This window comes from Pelobates fuscus, chromosome 8 (assembly GCF_036172605.1).
Source record: "Pelobates fuscus isolate aPelFus1 chromosome 8, aPelFus1.pri, whole genome shotgun sequence".
In the NCBI taxonomy this organism is placed as follows: Eukaryota; Metazoa; Chordata; class Amphibia; order Anura; family Pelobatidae; genus Pelobates; species Pelobates fuscus.
In genome coordinates this window covers 74,786,538-74,807,827 of record NC_086324.1, presented here as the reverse complement: position 1 = coordinate 74,807,827, position 21,290 = coordinate 74,786,538, and the positions used below count along the sequence as shown (strand labels likewise).

Below are 21,290 nucleotides of genomic sequence, written 5' to 3'. Positions count from 1 at the left end.
TAAAGACATAACTCTTTATATATACTTATCTAATAAGGGATAGCATTTCAAACAAAGGTCAATATTTTCTTTATTTAAAGATTACATGAACGTATTGTAATGTATTACATATATTTTATTGTAAGTTTTATGACATTAAACATACCTTTTATATATGCGGTAAACATGAGAGCTTTTACAAAAGCAACAGGGATGTTACCGATGGTTGGTGTCCATAAATGAATTTTTTGAATGTGGCAGTTGAGACAAAAAACAAATATATATGGAGAGTTGGAAATCTTCCTGCTTACGTGTCCTCATTCCTGGCTCTTCCATCGTGTGATGGAATATTATCATGTGGCAGAAAATAATGGTATTTATCTGCTAAATGTTCCTTGTTCTGCTGTTGAGCTTTAAATATGTTACACATTTTGAATACAAGAGGAAAGTATTGACACATGCTACACTATCTCTTCCCCAGTCCATTATTTCTCCAGACTCATGATGATTTGCAGGCTAGGACACAATAGTGTTTGATATGGACCTTAATGAGGGCTGACTCATATCCATCTCCTAGAATGTCACGAAACCTGTAGAGGGAGATATGGGTCAGCATAATGAAAAACAAACATGCTTTCATACAAATCATTGCAAGCTACAAACACATGCATAGTGACAGTTATATAAAGGTTACATATAACATTTTAATGTGAATTGCCTTTCAATGAGCCAAAAACCCAGATTAGTCCCAGTCTGTCCTTGTCTGGTATATGCATACCTCCCCAGTGTCCCGGGGTTCAGGGATGTATTTACCACAAGGCAAACGAGGCATTTGCCTAGAGCGACACTTTCAGGGGGGCACCAAAAAACGCCACCCCAGGCTCCCAGACAAATGCCTTGTATGCCTCGTGTTCTGGGGCTGTCCACCTTACTGTTATTGAGTATAGCTGTCAGTGTGTGTCTGTGAGCGAGTGAAAGTGTGTGTGTGTTTCAGTGAGAATGGGTGTGCCTGTGAGTGTGTGTCAGTGTGTGTGTGTCAGTGTGTGTATGTCATTTTATGTGTATCTGAGAGTGTGTGCATGTCAGTGAGTGGGTGTGTCAGAGTGTGTCAGTCAGTGAAAGTGCGTGTTGGATAAACAGTGTGTGCCAGTGACTGTATGCGTGTGCCAATGACTGTGTATCTGTCAGTGAGTGTATATCAGTGCATGTATCAATGAGGGCATGTGTCTGTCAGTTAAAAAAAAGTGACCTTGACACGAATTGCGGGGGCAAAATTTAGATTTTGGGGGTGTCCGAATTTAGTCGTGCCTAGGGCAGCACAAATCCAAAATACACCACTGCCGGGGTTGCTTTATCACTTGTGCAAAGAAACTTGACGGTATTTTGGTTCTTGACTGCCCTTATGGGTGGGATCTGCCCATTCTCAGTGTTCTCATATTCTCTGTTTTTGTTGCAAAACACTCTGTTGTATCCTAAATTCCACCTCTTTTAGAAGCCCCAAATTATTGTCAGATTATATACTAAAGTGAGAATTTTTAGAGAATTAGGAAATCTAAGTGAAAATAACTTTTATACTTTTTAAGTTAGTATTTTGATAGAGGACAGTTTGTGGTCACTATATTACCTATATAAATGTTTGATTAAGAAATGTATATTAGACTTGTGCATTCTCTGTTCAACCAAATTATATATCACCACCATGTGGGTTTACAAAGGCCAAACATGTTTAATTCTACCCATGGTGCAAAAATTTTTTATAAAAATTATATATATTACACAAGATCCCGCACACTCGCTCATTCACTAAACAGCAACTTCAAAGCTCACAGATTTTATTAGTTTTTTTTTTTTTTTTTAAAACATATGATCATGCATTGCATAAGTCTGCCTCAACGTCAATGTACCCCATCTTTGGCAGGTCCTACTCTAACAACCTAACATCTGCTCTTATGAGAGTAACCCACTTGCTTGGGGGGGAGAAATCTGCTCTGCAGTGCAAGGCTAAATAGGGCTCTGGAATGAGGCACCTGTATATATATATATATTTATATATAGAGAGTAGATGAGTGAGTGCGCTGGATCTTGTGCATTGTATGAATTTTCCCAGCAGCACCCCATTTATGCATATTCAGATGAATAAAGCCCCCTGGTTTCATATATACACACACACACACACAATGTCGTTTTTTGTTTTTTTTGCGGGGGGGGGGGGGGGGGGCGGGGGAGTTAAACTGCTGCTCCCCCCCCCCCCCCCCCCTTTATTTTGTAATTTTTTTGGTCTCTTGTACCAAATCGTTGGGAAAATGCACCAATCAATGTACTGAAATTCATATAGATAGTATTTCTATTGTGTATATACTTTGCACTACACTGATTGGCCCATCAGTCAAATTTTTGAGCGTGAGGTCCTGAACTAAATGAAATATTTTGGGGTAAAAAAAAGTTTTATTTTTGGCTAGAGTGAATTTTTCCCACTGTGCACAACTCTACTCTCTATACATCACAATTCTACTCTGTATACATCACAATTCTACTCTGTATACATCACCTCTGTTCAAGATGCACCAGGAATCTGATGGCTTCATTTTTATCATGTTTCAGGAATTCTTGATACATGTATATAGACTGAAAAAATCCTATTATTTCTTCAACAGACATTTCAAATACAACGGGGATGTCTGTAACCCTGTAAGATAAAACATGTATTTATAAGGACTGTCATGTACCATACAAAGTGGTGTCTGGGTATGGGTACATGGTTCTAGATACCTCATGGACCATTCATTTGGATTTTTGTAGTTTAAATCTTAAAGGGGACAGTCAAATATAGCAAGTGAATGGGAACTACAAATACCTTGATACAAAATCATGAAAGTCATAAGATTTTAAAAGTGTACCAGTTATAAGCATCAATGACCCCTGCAAGCATAGGAGACCAATATGCATTCAAATTATGTTTTTATTAAGAAGTCAAAATATTTTTACAGTGAAACTACCCCATTTTTTAACTGTTATTTGCTCATGTGTAAAATTCATCAATATAATAAAAGCTGCATTATTCACAAGAATCGCAACATGTGATATGCCCATGTATAGGAATATATATATATATATATATATATATATTTTTTTTTTTTTTTCTAAAATAGAAACTTATATACATTCTCATGGATGTCACTACTTTATGTTAGTCCGTCTTCACTCCTACCCTGCAGATATCAGCCAGCTGGACAGACCTAATGCGCATGAGTGGCAATGACTGCGCTCGCATTAGGATTTCACTATAGAAAAGCATTATGCAATGCTTTCCTATAAGGATTACGGTGATGTTGGAAGTCCTCATGCATAGCGTGAAGATGTCCAGCATCAGTTTGGTGCCGAAAAGTTGCCTAACCACCCAGAAGTCCCTCTACTGGCTGTCTGGTAGACAGCCACAAGAGGAGGAGTTAACACTAGCAGGTAATTCTTGCAGTTTATTGAAAATTGCTAAATTACCTTTTCAGAGTTAAGACACTGGGTTAAGACACAATGAGCAGAAGTGGTCTGGTTGCCTACAGTGTCCCTTTATTGGATTAATGGAGCTGTTCATTCTAAAGTACTTAAATCAGGCGGGTTTTGGGTTGGGGTGCAATGGATGTAAATGTGCTATCATTTTACTTTTGTCCTATGTAAAATGTGTGTTAATGTAAAATAATTAGGCAATGTCAGGGAGTGCTGAATGTTAACTACAAAAAACATTTTTCTAGGCATTTTAAGGAAAAGAAAATATTTACAGCAGCTTGAGATAACAGATGTACTTACCACTTCTTGTCTTTTAATGGTATAGCATTGAACACCTCTTCATACTGGTGATGCATAATATTGTTGTTTTCGTACTTGAATTCTGATATTTTGTCTAAACACTGCAAAGGAAATAGTTTAGTCAGCTGAGGATGATCTTAAACTACTTATTGTGAGAGAGGAAAAAAACAAAGAAAAACAACCTACTATCACACACACAACAAGCACATGGAAATTCACACTGTTTTCAAAGGTCTGTTGAAACACCATAAGCACTTTACAAGTCAGGCACAATTATATGCTTTAGTTCAGGTGTTTTTTTCCTAGGCATTTGAGGAATTACTGCTGAGACTGAACAAGGAACTGTCTTCAATGGAGACTGTCCTGAATTCTGGAGAATATTCTTTACCACAGTTTCCTATATTTGGTCAAAGTTTTGTTAGGCTCATTTGCCCTGCTCCAGGTTATCCCAAATATCCCATGTCTCCTCTATCAGTTTCTATGTGTATACATGTGGTCTGGCATAAAAGTAGTATTGACTGTGGGATCATGTAGGTGAAGTAGAGTAACACAGAAAGCTCTATAATTGCTAGAACAGAACCATGTACCCATCAAGTTGCAATGGAATATTTACTGAAAGCTATTTAGTTTTTTTACCTGCTTCATAACAACATTTAGCGCTGCATCGTTATTGCCATCTTGTAATTTAAAAATTGGAACAAAAGCATGAACTGCCAGACAGCCGTTGGGCTTTAAAACTCGAACTGCTTCATGCACAAATTTCTCCACGTTGAACCAATGAGCAGCAAGTCCTGCATTTACAAGGTCCACAGATGCATCATCTAGGGGTAAGTTCTCAGCAGCAGCCACCCTACAAGAGACATCACAATACATACACAAAGTTATTTAGTGAATCTGGTGTATAGGGATAAAATCTTCTCTCTGCTGTTCAGTGTAGGAGGTTATAATGATGAATGGATTTTAAGTACTTACTGGAAAGTTACATTTTCCAAGGAACAGAATTGTTTGGCTTCCTCAAGCTGAGATTCACTGATGTCTACACCGATAACCTTTTTGAACCTTTTTGCTAGAGGCATTGTATATCTCCCAGTACCGCAGCCAACATCGACTGCTGTATCATACGGTTTACTTTTCTGCAGAACAGGAAAAAGGCTTGATTTATAGATTTTTTTTTTTTTTTTTTTTAAATTCTTTATTTTTGTTGTGCATGTTTTACATAACAATGTCATACGCCACAACAGAGTGTCCAAGAACGTACTTAGGTTGAACAGTGGCAAGAGCAATTGCACATTTTTGTATATTTATACTAAACATTCGCTTGGCTAAACAGTGAAGTCAATGAAATAAAAAAATTAAGCAGTAGCTTATTATAACCGTTATATCTGAATATATCCTCGCTAGAGTTGCTGTGGTTATCTTAAAATAATATACGATCTGATTGGTACAGGCTAGGTCAAGCTATAACACATGGGTGAGTCACATATAGTTATCAGTCACTAAAATAATGATGAAAAGGTAGCTTATTGTAACAGGTATAGCTGAATATATCCTCGCTAGAGTTGCTGTGGTTACCGTAAAATAATATATGTACCCTAAAGTAACATATGAGCTGATTGGTACAGGCTAGGTTTAGCTGTATTACATGGTCGAGACACATGTAGTTAGATATCGTTAAGGTAGAGAGGAAAAGGAAGCTTATCCTAACAGGTATATCTGAAAATATCCTCGCTGGAGTTACATTGGTTACCAGAAAACAACATATGCCCTGATTTGTGCAGGCTAGGTCTAGCTGTAACACATGGAAGAGTCACTTATAATTAGAAGTCATTAAATTAAAGTTACAGTGAATATAATAAGTTCTGCAAGATAATTAACTAAATGTTGAACACAGAAATGTAAGTGAAATAAAACGGTCGCTCATGTTGGGGAGGCAATGCTTAGAGGTACCGTCTGGTGGTACCCAGGGTTAGGATGGCTCCTTCTGTATAAGGGTGCCTACTGAAAGGGGGGTAACCTGAGCTGCAGGTCTTTACCAGCTGTGACAATGTCCCTGGGGGTGCATGTTGTAGGGGCCAGAGTCCAGCACCACTCACTTTTTAGGATGTCCCTTTCAGCCTATGCCCACCGGGTGTATAGAATTGTCCAGCTTGGGGTAGTCCTGCCCGGTGGGAGCCCGTTTGTTTGGAGAGGTAATGGTGACTTTGCTGTTGCAGCATGGCAGTTGCCCCCTCCGTACTCTCGCTCTGGATGGTGGTAGAAAGGCTCTCCGCTGGTTGCGTCCGTCGGTCCCCGACCCCGTTGCAGTGTGCTTAATGTCGCTGTGGGTCCTGCCGGTACCTCCATGTTGTGATGTGCTTTGCAGGGCGACTAATGCTGGGACTGCTGGACGGTGGGCAGGTCGGGCATTCCGGTAGGTCCCGCTCTGGAGCGTGAGGGCGTGTGAACAGTCGTCCGAGGGACTTTGCGCCTTCTCCCGCCATTCAGCTCCCTGGCTTCGTTGCTGTCGGGAGGCTGTTCTGGGGCCCCATGGGGGATATCCCCGTAGGCAGCGCCGGACTGTCGGGCGGATCCACGCCATCACCGCTTTCATCTCCAGTTTGAAGGGCTGTCTCCTGGCCCCACACTTCGTCCAGAGGTAGGCGCAGAGCTGGTCGAAGAACACCAGTGTGTGTTTAGGTGGCTTGGAGATCGTGCGCCTTGTTTTGTTCGTCTTCTGCGCCGCCATTTTAGCTGGGCCCTGGTGGTCCCGTTTGGACAGAGGTTGTGTCGCCTGGGCAGTTGGATTTGCAGGGCTATTTGTCCCCTGCGAGGACCGGGATATCCCCCGCCGGTCCAGAGGGGGGGGTAGCAGGGCTGTGGCTTGCTCTCTCCTGGGAGCTCGTCCCGTGCTGGGAGATCGGCCGCTTTCCTTGGGCCCCAGGCTTTTCCCTGATTTAGGCCGCATGGCCGGAACAGGTTTTTCTGCGGCACACCGGTGCCGGGCCGGTACCATTCTGTTGCTCATGTCGTGCTGTGCTTGTACCCGGACACCGTTTGCCGCTGGCTCTCTGGGGTCGCTTGCTAGCAGCTCTCTTTTGCCTGTCGTTGCAGGAGCTCCTAGAATGTGCGACCTGCCATCTTGGCTGTCCGGCCCCGCCCCCCCAAAAATTAGTTTTTTTTTTGATTTATAGATTTTAATGTTGTACACTACTTAAAATTATTTAGATGTTTGAACTTTTATTTCCTCCATTTCTTTTTGTTATTATTAAAACTGTTAAACAATATGTACTATGAGGGTTCTTTAACACAACTTTTACAGGTGATTGTAGATTATGGAGCCCTGAGTGATGTAAACCAGTTTTACGCTGAACCATTTTGTGCTTCCAGTTCTCTTAGTCTAATATTTCTATTAAAATGTTAGACATAAAACTAAACCCACTATAAAAAAATCACCAATGTTAAGCCTCGGATGCTGTTTTAAAGTACAGCATAAGATGCCAAGTAGAAAAAACTGAGATGTATAAAAAGTAAAATAAGATCACCAAACACTATTTTTCAGGAGACAAACATGAGATCAGTTATGTTGGATACAAACCAGGACTCTCAGGATTACAACATTGCTAGAAAATTAGCTTGTTGCCCTTTTCCAAATATGACTGGGGCTTGAAACCAGAACAGAACTGGATGAACCATTCCAATTTTAGCCTCTTCCTTACTCCACCAGTTTAGATCTTCATTCTGTGCAACATGGTCTTTCAGAGAACAGTTATATGGATAGTAATTGTAAAGGTAGAGAAAATGCAACGTCATACATTTCCTATCCCAGAGGCCCTGTGTCTGACATATCTATACGCAAGTGTCATTTCTCCCTATCTCTCTCATAATTAGTAACTGAAGTCTGGAGATGGTGACACTGTGGTAAATGAGATGGTACTATTTCTTTCCACCTCTCCATCCCACTGTTCCCAATTATTATTAATATTATTATTATTAGCATTTATATAGTGCCAACTTATTACACAGTTCTTTACAACATTATAGAAATGGGGAAATTTAATAATAAGTGAAGTGACAATTACAAAATATTACAGGAATACTGGGTTGATGAAGTGAAAGTGAAGTGATTGGCTGGCAATTTTAAACACCTGCACCCACTCCAGAGAGTAAAATTATGTCATGAGAATACTTATTCAAGAAAATCCATTCTGTCTTCACTATATCATTATGCCACTACTCCTGTATTGTGCCAATAAAATGAAGAAAATAATAATTATTATTGTTAAATACAATACAAAACCAATTATTGAAAATTCTAGATTAAAACTGAAATGCGAAAATTCCATTACATTGTTAGCAAACATCTACTACACATTGTTACTTGTAAAATGGAATGTTCAGTGAGTGAGTAAAGTTACCTTCTCCTTCAAATATGAGAAAATCAGATTCATGACGTCACTGGACACAGGAACCATATACTGCTGGTACACGGATGAGAAGGCCTTGCTTTTAAATAAATGATCAGTCATCTGAATGGAATTTGGTAGAGAAAATGTTCAATTGTTTTTCCCTATTTAACTCCATAAACACTAAAATATAACCACATTTCCTATACATGATGTACAATCATGGGGCCTAAAATGTAAATGCCCAGATATTGTAAAACTACAATTTGTATGATGTTTTGATAGCCCCTAGAATGGCAACACCTCATGGAGGTTGTATTTTTAACATTTCTGGGGATCTATGGTTTGGTCACTATTGATGTAAGAGCATTTTAACTAATACATAGTTGTCAATCTGTTGTTGAAGGACTGATTCCACTCCTAAATAATCCACAAAGTGGATAAGTAGAATGGTGCTTTACAGAATCAATGGATTTGTATTAATAACATTGCAGGGTAATTCACTAAAGTATGGATTGTTAGGAAATCAGAGAATTCGAAGAAGAAGTAAAATGTTAGACTACATTAGCCAAGCTTGAAATTTTTTTCCAGTTTAGCTATATTTTCATTTAAACTATTGTAGCCTAAACTTTTGAATTCACTTTAAATTCACAACAATTCCCACTTTATAACCCTGTTAATATTAAAAATTATATTAATAAACAAAACCTCAATAGTTTTAGGATGACTCTTTGATTCTCACATCTTCAATGGCTGCTGAACATCACAAAGGAATGTATATTTTAGAATTAGAGTATTGGGGTATACAATTGGGGTATTATAGTTTTTTGACTGCTCAAATAAGCCCTCAAAGGGCTTCCATTTGATAAAGCAGACACCCCATGGTATCTTATATTGTGCCTTAACTTGTCACCATTTTTTCATCAATTTATTACAATGTTTGTAGTGAGGGGGAAATTTTTTTTACATGTTGCATTTTGGCAGAGTATTTCTTACGCTTGATATGTACCACTGTCATAAAATCCCTAAAATTATGCAGTTACATCATCTGAGTAAAACAATATGCCCAATGAATGACCTAGACACTATTTTGTAAAGTTACAGTGCTGTAAAAGAGACACGACAAGTTCAGGATTTTAAGTGTGAATTTTCATGGAGGGTTTTGATGCGTCTGTGTCCCACTTTGGAGCACTTGAGCAGGCTACATATTCCAGCTACACCTTAAAGGCATACCATTTCTTAAAGAAGACATCCTAGGGTATTTCAAAAGGCATATTTTGAACCTTAGCGTGGGAGCATTTTTTTCTGATTTTTTGACTCACAAAGTGAGTTTGCACATTATATTCTGCAAACCTTATGTGTGCTACGACTGTATAATACTTCATATGTTGCTCAGCTATATTATCTGAGTACAGCAATACCCCCGTATGTACCTTTGCTAGGTATATGTGGACATTAAAGGGGCACATTTGAGACACAGCAATTACAGTTTTTTTCAAACTTTGAATTTTTACGCTGTGTCCAGGTCCCTTTTAGCAGTATTTAAGCAGACTAAATATTCCAACTATTCCATATTGGCATACCATTTCTTAAAGAAGACCTCCTAGAGTATATTAAAAGGCATATTTTGAACCTTAGCGTGGGATAATTTTTCCGCTAGCATGTACCAAGTGAAGTGGTAATAAGTATTTTTCTGCCTTTTTGACAGACAAAGTGAGTTTGCACAGTATATTTTGCAAATCTTATGTGTGCTATGGCTGTAAAATATTTAATATGTTGCTCAGCTATGTTGTCTGAGTACAACAATACCACCATATGTATCTTTGCCAGGTATATGTGGATGTTGAAGGGGCACATTTGAGACACAGCCATTCAGTTTTTCTTCTAACTTTGAAGTTTTATGCTGTGTCCATGTTCCATTTCAGAGTAGTTTAGCTGGTTGCTTATTCACACTTCCCCACCACCGCATACCATTTTTTAAAGAATACACCATGAGGTATTTCAAAAGGCATATTTTGAAACTTAGCATGGGATAATTTTTTCACTAGTTTGTTCCAGGTGTAGCGGTAGGCATTTTTAATGTATTTTTTTTTTACTCTTTAAAACTATTTTTACTTTTTACAACTTTCGTAAAACTTTTTTACACTTTTAAAATTTGTATAAACTTTTTTTTTACCGTTAACCCCTAACTAGCAGTAAGCAGCACTTATAGTAAATGCCCCAATTTCCCATAACTCCCACCCCGGCTAGCAAACAAATATATAATTGAAAAATATTTTAATTAATTAATAAAATAAATTGAACCCCTGAGGGTTAAAAAAAATAAAAGTTAACCCTCAGGGTTTTAAAAAAAATCAGATCATACTATAATAATGTAATCTGCATTTTGATCACTGTAGGCAGTGATCAACTGGCAGGGAAGGGGTTAATTTTTACTTTTTTGAAACATTATTCAAACTTTTAAAAAAAAATGTAAACTTTGAAAGTTTTTTAAAAAACGTTCTTTAACGTTAACCCTTAGCTAGCCTAACACCAAATTTCCCAGTTCAGCACTAACGTCCACCCACCCCAGCTAGCTAAATATATATTTAAAATATTTAAATTAATTAATAAAATAAATTTAACCCCTGAAGGTTAATCACAGTAAAATGTAGTCCCTGCCAATTGATTACTGAAGTCAGTGATCAATTGGCAGTGAAGGGGATCATTTTTATTTAAAATTGGTAAAGGGGGGGTTGGATTTGAAACTAACTTTATTTTTTTCACACAGGGAAAAGATCACACTGGACGCGGAAGCACGGAGGCAGATCAGAAGTCCCTGCAGCACATATGCTCACTCTGACAGGCTGTCAGATTGGAGGATCAGAGGAGCGTTAACCCAGCGATCGCGGCCATCTGGGGTTAACTTTATTACATTTACGGAAATTTTCCGTCATGCGTCCTTAGTTAGTTTTCTGCCTGTTAAATCACTTTGTTTAAGCATCCCTAGTCACACCACACTGCATGACTTATACAGCCTTCGTTAACAGTTCCTGTAAACAGAGATCTATTGTTTAAATTGCACATTCAATTTAATGTATTTCCTACTCTGTTAATAGCCTTCTATATCCTGCAGGAGCCCCCTGTGTGTAATTAAAGTTCGATTTACAGAGCAGGAGATAAAAATGTCTAAAGCAAGCTAACGTCTTATGGAAAATATTACTCTTTTGTAATGCAGGTTGTGTCAGTAATAACCAGGGGAGGTGTAGCTGGAGTTGCATAAACAGAAACAAAAGTGATATAATTCCTAAATGGCAGAGAATTGAGCAATGAGAATGCAGGGGCATGATATATATATACTAATACTGCAACAATATGCTAAATCTTTTTGATGCTTATAGAATCCTTTTGAGAGCCCCATTGCTTCATCAGTAAAAAAAGAATAGCATCACAAGAATACGACTGCTCATGTATGACCGGGCTTATTATTTGACCATTGTGGGTTTCCCTAAATTCTGACTTTAATTACTGTTATCATACCTGGAACTGGTTTTCTCTGTGATGGCACAAGTGAACAAAAAATATTTTGAAACTTGAGCAGGGATTTACTGAAGGGCAAGCTACTGAGTTCCTCTAAACTTTAGTCCGCTATCAGAATTCTCATATTCTGTTTTGTTGCAGTTACAGTTATGAGACCGGACCAGTTTAAAGGATTACACTTTCAATCCCTGACTGAACTACTGTGTTCTACTCGGACTGTTAATTGAATTGTGCCTTTAGGATTCACTTCTCTTTAACTGATTGAATTAATATCGCAAAGCTGTACTGTTTAAAGATTTTAAAATTCCCATTTTGTTTTATTAATTATTTAGGACTATTTGCTTTACATTTATTGTTCCTCAGAGGTGGATATAATATAAAAGTTATGTCTACGGAAAAGTAAAGGTAAAAATTAATGTTCACTTACCCTTAATTCTGGATATTCCTCTTGATGTCTTAAAATCTGTAAATAAATTAATTATATTTCTTTGATTTATAAATAAAAGGGCAAAAGGGAATTAATAGAGAACTGTGTTAATGCAAAACATATCAATGCTGAGCATTAAAAAAATAAATATATAAGGCAAAAGAATATAATTGATGCATTTTGCAGAACAGAAATATGTTATCCTAAAATGATAAATGGCGGTCTGAAAGGACCTATAAAGGGGGTAACCCAAAATACAAATACCAGAACAATTAAAGTCAGTTATGATCTAAGGCAGTGGTTCCCAACCCAGTCCTCAAGTACCAGTCCAGTATTTATGGATTAACCTGTTGTGTCTAAAGTGTTTGTTTTTCTTCTCCTAAATCACCTTAGACACAACTTGATAATCCCTAGATTCTAAACTGTTAGGGGGTACTTGAGGACTGGGTTGGGAACCACTGCCCTAAGGCATACGAGAAACAGAGGCATTTAATATGCACCAAAACCCTCCCCCCTCAACCCCCTCCCACACCCCAAAAAATGTTCTCTTTTAGGAGACAGAAAATCTCCAGGCCTTTAATTGTAAGACTAACCCCAGGGGGCCAATCGGGTGGCCCATACACTTAGGACCACCGAAAGAGTAATATCGCTTTTCTGCTTAAAATGGGCCCAGTTGGGTTGCGTGGCCCATTAAGAGTCTGACCGGGCCCCTTTGATAGCTCCTGCCAGGAGGAAGTGACAGACGATCACTTCCTCCCAGCTTCTTAGAGAGCTCCACACGGGTAGGTAAGAGGCACACACAGGCAGCATGAGGAACAGGAGCACTCCGATTGAGTGTGTGTGCGTATCTGTGTCACAGTGTGTGTATGTGTTAGTGTGTGTGCACTTGAGTCTGTGTGTGAGTGTGTTTGTGTTAGTGTGTATATCTATGTGTCTGTTTTAGTGTGTCAGTGTAAACATATGTGTATCTGTGTGTTAATGTGTATGTATATCTATGTAAGTATGTAGCTCAGTGTGTATGTGTGTGTCAGAGTGTGCATCTGTGTATATGTATACATGTACATGTGTGTGTGCATCCAGTGGCATACCTACCATGGTCGCAGGGGTGGCCACTGTGACCAGGCCCAGCACTCCTGGGGACCTGGCTGCAGCAGCAACCGTGGGCCACTGGTATAACTTAAGGGCATAAATTTGGGGCTGGCTGCAGTTGCTAGGTTAGCGTCAGGAGGGGAGACCTGTGTTGTGCTGCTCCCCTCCTGCCTGTGTGTAGTGTGGCTGAGCGGTCTGATAGGAAGTGCTCACTGAGAGAGCCCTTCCTGACAGACGGGTACCACGGCAAGAAACAGGTACAGGAGGGGAGGGCGGAGAGACAAATGTAGGGGGTTGGGGGAGAAAGGGAATGGGACACATGGAGGAGCTGATGGAAGGGAATGGGACACATGGAGGTGTTGGGGAGAGTCACATGGAGGGGCTAGGGTAATGGAATGGAACACATGGAATGACTGAGGGGGAAGTAATAGGACACATGGAGGGGCTTTGGGGGATGAGGGGATGGGACACATGGAGGGGGGGAATGGAACATATGGATAGGCTTTGGGGGGGAGTAAATGAGACACATGGAGGGGCTTTGGAGGGATGAGACACATGGAGGGGCTGTGGAAGGAATGATACATGGAGGTGCTTTGAAGGGAGGAAATGAGAAACATGAAGGGGTTGGGTGGGAATGAGACACATGGAGGGACTGGGGCAATTTTCACCTCTAGTTACACCTCTGCGTGCATTTGCTTAATGTTGTGTATCTGTGTGTGTCTGTGTGTCAGGGTGTGCATCTGCATGTGTGTATATGTCAGGGTGTGTGCATATGTCCGTGTGTATATGAATTTGCGTGTATGTATCAGTGTGTTTATATGTGTATATTCTGTGCAATAATGTGTATGTATATCTGTGTAAATATGCATGCATGTGGCGGTGTATGTGTGTATGTGCATATATCCAAGCAAATATATATCCAAGCAAATACAAACACAACATGCAAACACACTAATGCAATAAAACCCAAACATTACAAACACACCCCCTGTATTAAAACACTTAAATGATATACATACACATATACACCTATATATGCACACAAACACAATCCTGCAAATGGTAGATCCTAAGCTGGAATAGCATTGTGGGAATTGTAAGACAGATGGTGATCTACATTTTGTCCACTCTTGCACTGGGGGCCCCAAAAAACTTGCATCAGGGCTTTCTCTACATTAGTCCACTGTGAGGCATCATAAACTGCAATACCAACTGATCTCAACTGGCATTTAGATATTTTCATTTAATGCATTGTTTTGGTGCAAAAAGTAATTTGCCATGCATTAAATAACAGGGCATACCAGAATGTCCTACTAGCCAAAAGGGACCCGATCACATAGCCCCTCACACCATAAAACATCTGTATTCAAAACTACAACACTACAACAACAACAAAATAAGATATGACCTAACAGACAGGGGAGATCAAGTCTTAAAACATTAATCTTTCATTAAGCAATATTTAATAAAACAAAACAACCTTTATTAAATAACATTAGATTGTTGATACGATCTGACATAAAAAACACAAAGTGATTCAAAAGGTGAAGAAAACAGTGATTAAAAATGGAGGGAACCGGAATCACAATTTTAAATAGTAAGCTAATAGATAAAAGGAGACCTTGATATAAAGTGTGAACTCCTACATCTCAATAGGTTTAGCAAATTAATTGGAGTTCATACAGGATGTTGAGATATGTTTAAAAAAAGATAGTAACTTGGTTATAAAGTATCAAATCTTGTTCGCAGGAGAGACTTTGTAACAACATTATGATTCTACTTGGATTGTTACAAACATTAGCTGATTCACGCCCATAGCCTTCGATTTATAATTAAACTCAAATATGCACATTATTCATAGTATGTATAATTAATATGAAAGATTCATCTTATATTTTCATTAAAGTTTCAGAAAATTTTAGCTTGCAATGATTCCCAAATGACTGTGCAATTTACACTTCCGCACAGTTACTGAGAGCCTAGCATAAAAAGAGGAAAACGCCACAATTATAGAACCTCAATCGTATACTAGACAGCTGTTTCTAATAGTCTAGATTTAAAAGGAGATCATCCAAAGGGGATGGGGTATTTAGAGTGAAAAGATGAGAAATTCTGAATTTAACATAATTTTAAATAAAAGGAATGTAAACATTAGATGACTCTTTACAAGAAGTGTTTAGGAAGGATGTGTAAGTCACATGCGGGGAGGTGTGACTATGGCTGTATAAACAAAATTATTTAACTCCTAAATGGCAGTGAATTGAACAGTGAGACTGCAGGAGCATGATTTATACACCAAACCTGATTCATTAAGTTCAAGTTGTTTTGGTGACTAGAGCATCCCTATAAATTCGAGCCATCAAATAGTAACAGTATTGCACTAAACATAGCAAAAGATTCTGGCTTACCTGTGTGATCTTGGTGGAGGAGTAATTTCCACAAAGCAAGTCTGCTGCTTTATATGTGGCCGCTAGCAGCATTCTTTATATTGACAAAGGCTGGAAAAACCAGTTACTATCTCAATTAAACAGTCAAACTGTCAATTACCATGTCAATTAAATTCACTTGTATTATGTAAGTCATGCTTTGTAGAGATATTTAGCATCTCCAATGAATGTTTTATAAAGACTGGAAAAGGAAAAAACACCAATAGAAATAGCTTTTTTACTACATAATTTCATTCTTTTCTAGACACTAAGGCAAAATGCTCTGAAAAGACATGTCATTTTTAAAAAAAAATTTAGGCTTTGTAAGATCTGTTTAATTTTGTTTACGTTTCTGATATCATCTAGTGGTTAACCCCTTAAGGGTGGAGTCAATTACAAAACGTAAACAAAAAAAGGGAATTTGCCCTATATGTCTGTTCAACCATAATTCCCCTCTGTCATATTAAGTGCAACCACACTTATTATACAGTATATAATTTTCAGGAGTATTTATATATGAAACATAATTTAATATGTATAAAATGTTAAAAACTTTGAGAAATTAAGATTTTTATTTTTCAAGTTCTGCATGGCATTTTAACTGTGAATGTCATAAAACTGTTATCTTTTATTATAATGAAAAACACATATGTTTGTTCAGCGATGTCTCACAAGTACAACAACAATCTCCCCCTGAAGTTAAAATCCAATGATAGCTGATCCAAAATACGTACTAGTTACCATGAAAACAGGGACCTAAACATACAAGTTGCTGAGAAAGAGGGAGGGAGGGAAAGCAGGAGGTCAAAATAAATAAATAAATAACCAAACTGCAAGTAGACAAGGGGAGGGAAGAATGAAAAAAAGGACTCCTATCTGATGTGCCATAGTGTGCCTTCGAGGGCACCCCTTAAAAAAATCTCCCAATGGGAGCTAATGCTCCAACAGCCTCCCAAGCTCCCACTCTGTAAATCACAATCAATAGAGAATATCCCTAATCCCACGTGCCCTCCAGCAACAAAAAGTAATAAAAGAAGTAAATGATGATAGATCAAATATAAATCTAAGCGTGGTGGCTGGTCTTAATTAGACGAAGTAGCTGCAGCATCATCAATAATAATATGCCTAACCACTGCTAACAGAAATCCTGATGCGCGTTTCGCCAAGGGCTGGCTCTTCCAGGGGAAAAAAGCCACTTCATCACAAATACTGGCCAAAAATAACTATCATATTTGTTTTTTTGCATTTTTCACAAATAAACTGACCTTTCACTGATGATTTCATCAGCATTATATGTTTTACTGCTCTAAAACACCCATATTTGTGCCCAGTAATGTCTCAAGAGTACAACAGTACCCCCCATGTACAGGTTTAAGGGTGTTTTGGAAAGTTAAGTGGTCAAATATAAGACTCGCCCATTTCTGTTTTTGCACATTTACATTTTTTAAATTAGTTATGTTGCCTTTGAGACCGTATGGTAGCCCAGCAATGACAATTACCCCCATCATAGAAAACTTTTTGAAAAAGTAGACAACCCAGGGAATTCAAAATGGGTATGTCCAATCTTTTTTCGTAGGCTCCTAGTCACAAATTTTGGCCAAAGTTAGCATTCATATTAGTTGCTAGCAAAAACAGGCCAACCCCCGGAGCGAATAGGGAGGAGGGAGCATGACTGCTGCCCTGAGGGGTTGGCATAGCAACAAGGATACAGTTGGTTTTACAGTTGAAAGCATGGAATTCTGGCAAAAATTACCAGTCTACTGGTGAACAATGCTGAGGGAGCCTGGCAGTGTCTTTCCCCACCCACCCTCCCCAACTGTTCTGTTCTGGAATTGTTGTTTTGTGTTGTGTTTTCTTTGTTCTCATTTTGTCACAGCTGCGGGTTTCCTGCGCCAGCAAGTGTGGTAAATGACAGGCTTGGGGAGTCGCAGCCTGAATTTGGTTGATGACGAAGGACAGGCTGAAGAGGCTCTGGAAGAAGTTTAAAGTGTACCTGTCTGCTGGGTAAAACCAGCAGCTGACAGTATTTGGTTATGCTGGTTTAAATAAAGCTGTGGCCGTTGCCCTTACCCACTTAACATGGTGTTGCGTTACTTATTTGGAATGGAAGGGTAATGGTATTTGGTGATCGAAGGAGTCAGCAGTCAAGCATTCTCACTGATGATATCATAATTGTGATACATTTTACTGTCTTGAAACACTCATCTTTGTGTTCAGTGAAGTCTCCTGAGTGCAACAGTACTTGTACAGGTTTTAGGGTGTTTTGGAAAGTTACAGAGCTAAATATAGGGTTTGCAAATTAAATTTGCTGGCCGTTCTGCCATAATGATGTTAAAATATTACATAAATATACAAGTAGAATTTCAATATATATATACATATGTATTTAAATTCTACATGTTTACTTATGTAATTATTTAAGTAATTATATATATGTATATATGTATATATTTGCAATTATTTTTATTTATTTATATATAGATAAATATATAACGAATTTAATTCGTTTAATAAGTGTATTTTGTTACATATATATATATATATATATATATATATATATATATATATATATATACATATATATTTGTAGTCGGGGCAATATAGCCGTAAAAAACTAGCATATTATAACCATAACATATATAACTTTACACTAGTCGGTTGTGGTGTGCCGGAACCGACAAAGCAGTAGGCCTGTAATAAAAGTGGGCCCACCTTAGAGGGTGATATAAATAGAGAAATAGAGGGAGTGGTGGGAGGGGTGACTAGCCAGACCATCAACGGTAAGGTGAGAGAGGATTGGCAGCCCTTTTATAGGGGATTTCAAATTAACTTGGATATTGGAGCCCTGGTAGTGCACCCAGCCATGTAATTTTGAAGCCAGGGTGCAAGGTATTGTATCTTCTATATATATATATATATATATATATATATATATATATATATATATTTTTTTTTTTTTTTTTTTTTTGTTTTTTATTATTATTGTTTTAAATGTACATAGGGATTTAGGCCAGAGCGCAGGTAACATTCTCTTTGTTTTTACTATGTATTTTGAGCTGTTGGATACTAAGCTACTGCTGCTGTAAGCGAGGTGCTTTATATTTGTGTTTGTATATGATGTTTGTATCACACAGCTATGTTGCATTGCTGCCAGTCACCCCATGTTTGTCTTATTAAGAGTTTATAAGTATGTAGGGGCAGCACCCCTTTCTGTCTCAACAGATAAATTTGCCTTTTAGCTGATACCGGCAAGGTGATTTATATGTTATAGCCCTATTCAGGGTATGTAGGGGTTTATAAAATACCCATTCATGTCTCATTAGAGATGTTTACACAATGTCTGATACCAGCAAAGTTTATTGCATGTGTAGAAGCCCTATAAAGGCTTAAATGTGAAAGGGTTTATAAAATACTGTCTTATTGGAGATTCTTGGCTGATATCAGCAAATATAATGGCTAGAGTAGGACTCACCTCTTGAGGGTTGCCTTGACGTGGCAGGTGAGCTTATATATTCAAATGGACATTGGAATAAAACTAAAGAGCCTCCATTTTGTTTAAATGTACATAGGGATTTAGGCCAGAGTGCAGGTAACGTTCTCTTTGTTTTTAATATATTTATATTTGTGTTCGGGGCAACATTGATTATGATATGAAGTAAGATTGTTGTTAGTAAACCTGTGATAGGAAAAAGTCAGTTGAGTTGTGCCGAAACCTACATATGCTGTAGGCCAGTAAGAAAAGCAGGCAAAAAGTAATACATATCATACTAAAAAAAAAAAAAAAAACATTTATTGAGTAAAGAACATAATACAACATAATACATAAAGATGACATTTTAACGAATGCCCTTTGTATTTCTTGTACTGGTTGGGGTATATATGTTGTATATGCTGATCACTTCCAGTGACCTAGAGTTTTAATGACATGGACTGGAACATTCTGGCTCGATGCCAGGGATGCAGCCCCTATCCTAAATGAGTGTCCTGAATAAAGGCTAGGGTTCATACTGAGCCTTATTAACAATAACTGTACATATAACATGAACTTAGAGGTAGTGAGAATAGTCCCCATATTCGGTACGGTGAGGAGTTAGGAATCGAAGACCTTCACTGTCCCCTATATTATTCATGGGAAAGTATGGAATGTGGACAGGTTGACCCAATTGACTCGTTTTGGTCATGGGTAGAGTCAATATGCAACGATCCTGATGTTTAATTAGGTAGGAGCTTCGAAGGCAACCTTGTGCATTGTGTTGGCCACTGATGGTGAATACTTGTAGCCTCAGGAAGTTGTAAAAGCCAGGTAAATAGCGGTTTCAGAATTAGTTAGGGATTAGAAAGGGGCTGAATCTAGCAAATTAGACATATTTTGGATACCCTTAAGTATAGTCTGATTGGATAGGATGAAATGAACTGGCTTTGTTGGAAAGTAGAGAAACATGTGATGTTAGATGCCAGTCAAGCGTAAATTGATGGTATAGTGATATAGCCTAAATTGAAGGTGGCAAAAAAAAGTAGTGAACACAACCAGAGACATAATAGTTGGTACATTATGTAATGAAGTACCACTTACCTTTGATGTGAATAGCATTGGAAAGACTTGGTGACAGCAATTGCTGGGAGACCACTAACGGCACAACTTGAAATACCTTAGAACCTAGAGTTGTTATACCGTGTACATTGAAATAGCGGAATCTGCCAGACACGTGAGCCCTACGAGGGCTAAGGAAATAGCTGTAAACAGGTAAGTGACAACCAATTTATACCTTGCAAACAATTGAGGGGTAACACAAGCAACTTAGACTAAACCAGGAACTTAGACTAAACCAGGTGGCATGAATATGAAAATACCAGCATATGACGTCAAACTTAAATTACTAGCATTAAGGCATATGGCAAAATTTTAATAATGCAGAAACTCTGGAAAGTAAGTGAATTGTGAACCTGTCACATGTATAAGCCCCTGTTGCCTGAAAATAATGGGATAGCCCGGAGACAGATGAATGTAGTGATGAACATAGTTGACAAACCAACTTATATAGGGGAAATAATAGAGTAGAAAGGGTTGGGAATCGGAAAAGTATAAATATTGAAGAAAACCCCAACAAAAATTTGCATAGGTAACTAGTATCAGTATCAACAAGAACCTACAAGGACCATAACAGTGGACAATTCAAGCTAACACGTGTATGAGAAGCCAACCAACAACCCGTAATTAGTTTAACTAAACCAAAGTAAACCTTTGTTAGCTGATTAGTCCAATGAGGGTTGTAGTTAATGTAAGTACAGTGAATGTATATACAAGTTAGTTTATATTTGTGAACTAAGTTGGGCTTGACATGACTGAGCCAGTCAATAGCAACACTTAGCAATGTAGGGGGCCAAGACATATAATAGAAGTCAATATGTTCCAGTAAGGGGCCTTATACCGGAAGCTGAAGAAGGCATTGCTGTGAAGCTACGTTTTAATGAAATGCTGAATATGATAGTAGTGAAATTCACCTTGAAAGAATAAACATACAGTTAGTAAAAAACAATGAAATCAGCCGTGGCAGGCCCACCATGGCGACTTCTATGAGTATGAGGTAGGGCCAGCTCAACTTAAAGTTGACATGTTTTAGTATAATAATAATAATGTTACAATATGTCTGATAGGTGTGGCATCAC

At 38.2% G+C, this 21,290-nt stretch overlaps 1 protein-coding gene across 1 annotated transcript; it reads right to left on the bottom strand.

Annotated features, from left to right (window-relative positions):
- Window positions 1–454: 454 nt before the first annotated feature.
- On the bottom strand, window positions 455–20,263 carry LOC134571258 (putative methyltransferase DDB_G0268948). Its single transcript, XM_063429431.1, has 8 exons — window positions 20,197–20,263; window positions 15,606–15,678; window positions 8,175–8,285; window positions 4,753–4,913; window positions 4,417–4,630; window positions 3,781–3,881; window positions 2,528–2,665; window positions 455–569 (listed from the first exon to the last, which is right to left on the bottom strand). Exons 2-8 carry the CDS (start codon window positions 15,675–15,677, stop codon window positions 479–481), a joined length of 888 nt encoding a protein of 295 aa, XP_063285501.1. The 5' UTR covers window position 15,678; window positions 20,197–20,263; the 3' UTR covers window positions 455–478.
- Between the last annotated feature and the right edge of the window lie 1,027 nt (window positions 20,264–21,290).

Excerpts from the sequence above, each read along its gene's own strand:
- LOC134571258 (XM_063429431.1), bottom strand. The coding sequence starts at position 15,677 with ATGCTGCTAGCGGCCACATATAAAGCAGCAGACTTGCTTTGTGGAAAT. Across the intron at positions 8,286-15,605 it reads CCTCCACCAAGATCACACAG|ATGACTGATCATTTATTTAA; the intron begins GTAAGCCAGAAT and ends AATTCCATTCAG. Across the intron at positions 3,882-4,416 it reads TAAATGTTGTTATGAAGCAG|TGTTTAGACAAAATATCAGA; the intron begins GTAAAAAAACTA and ends TTTCCTTTGCAG.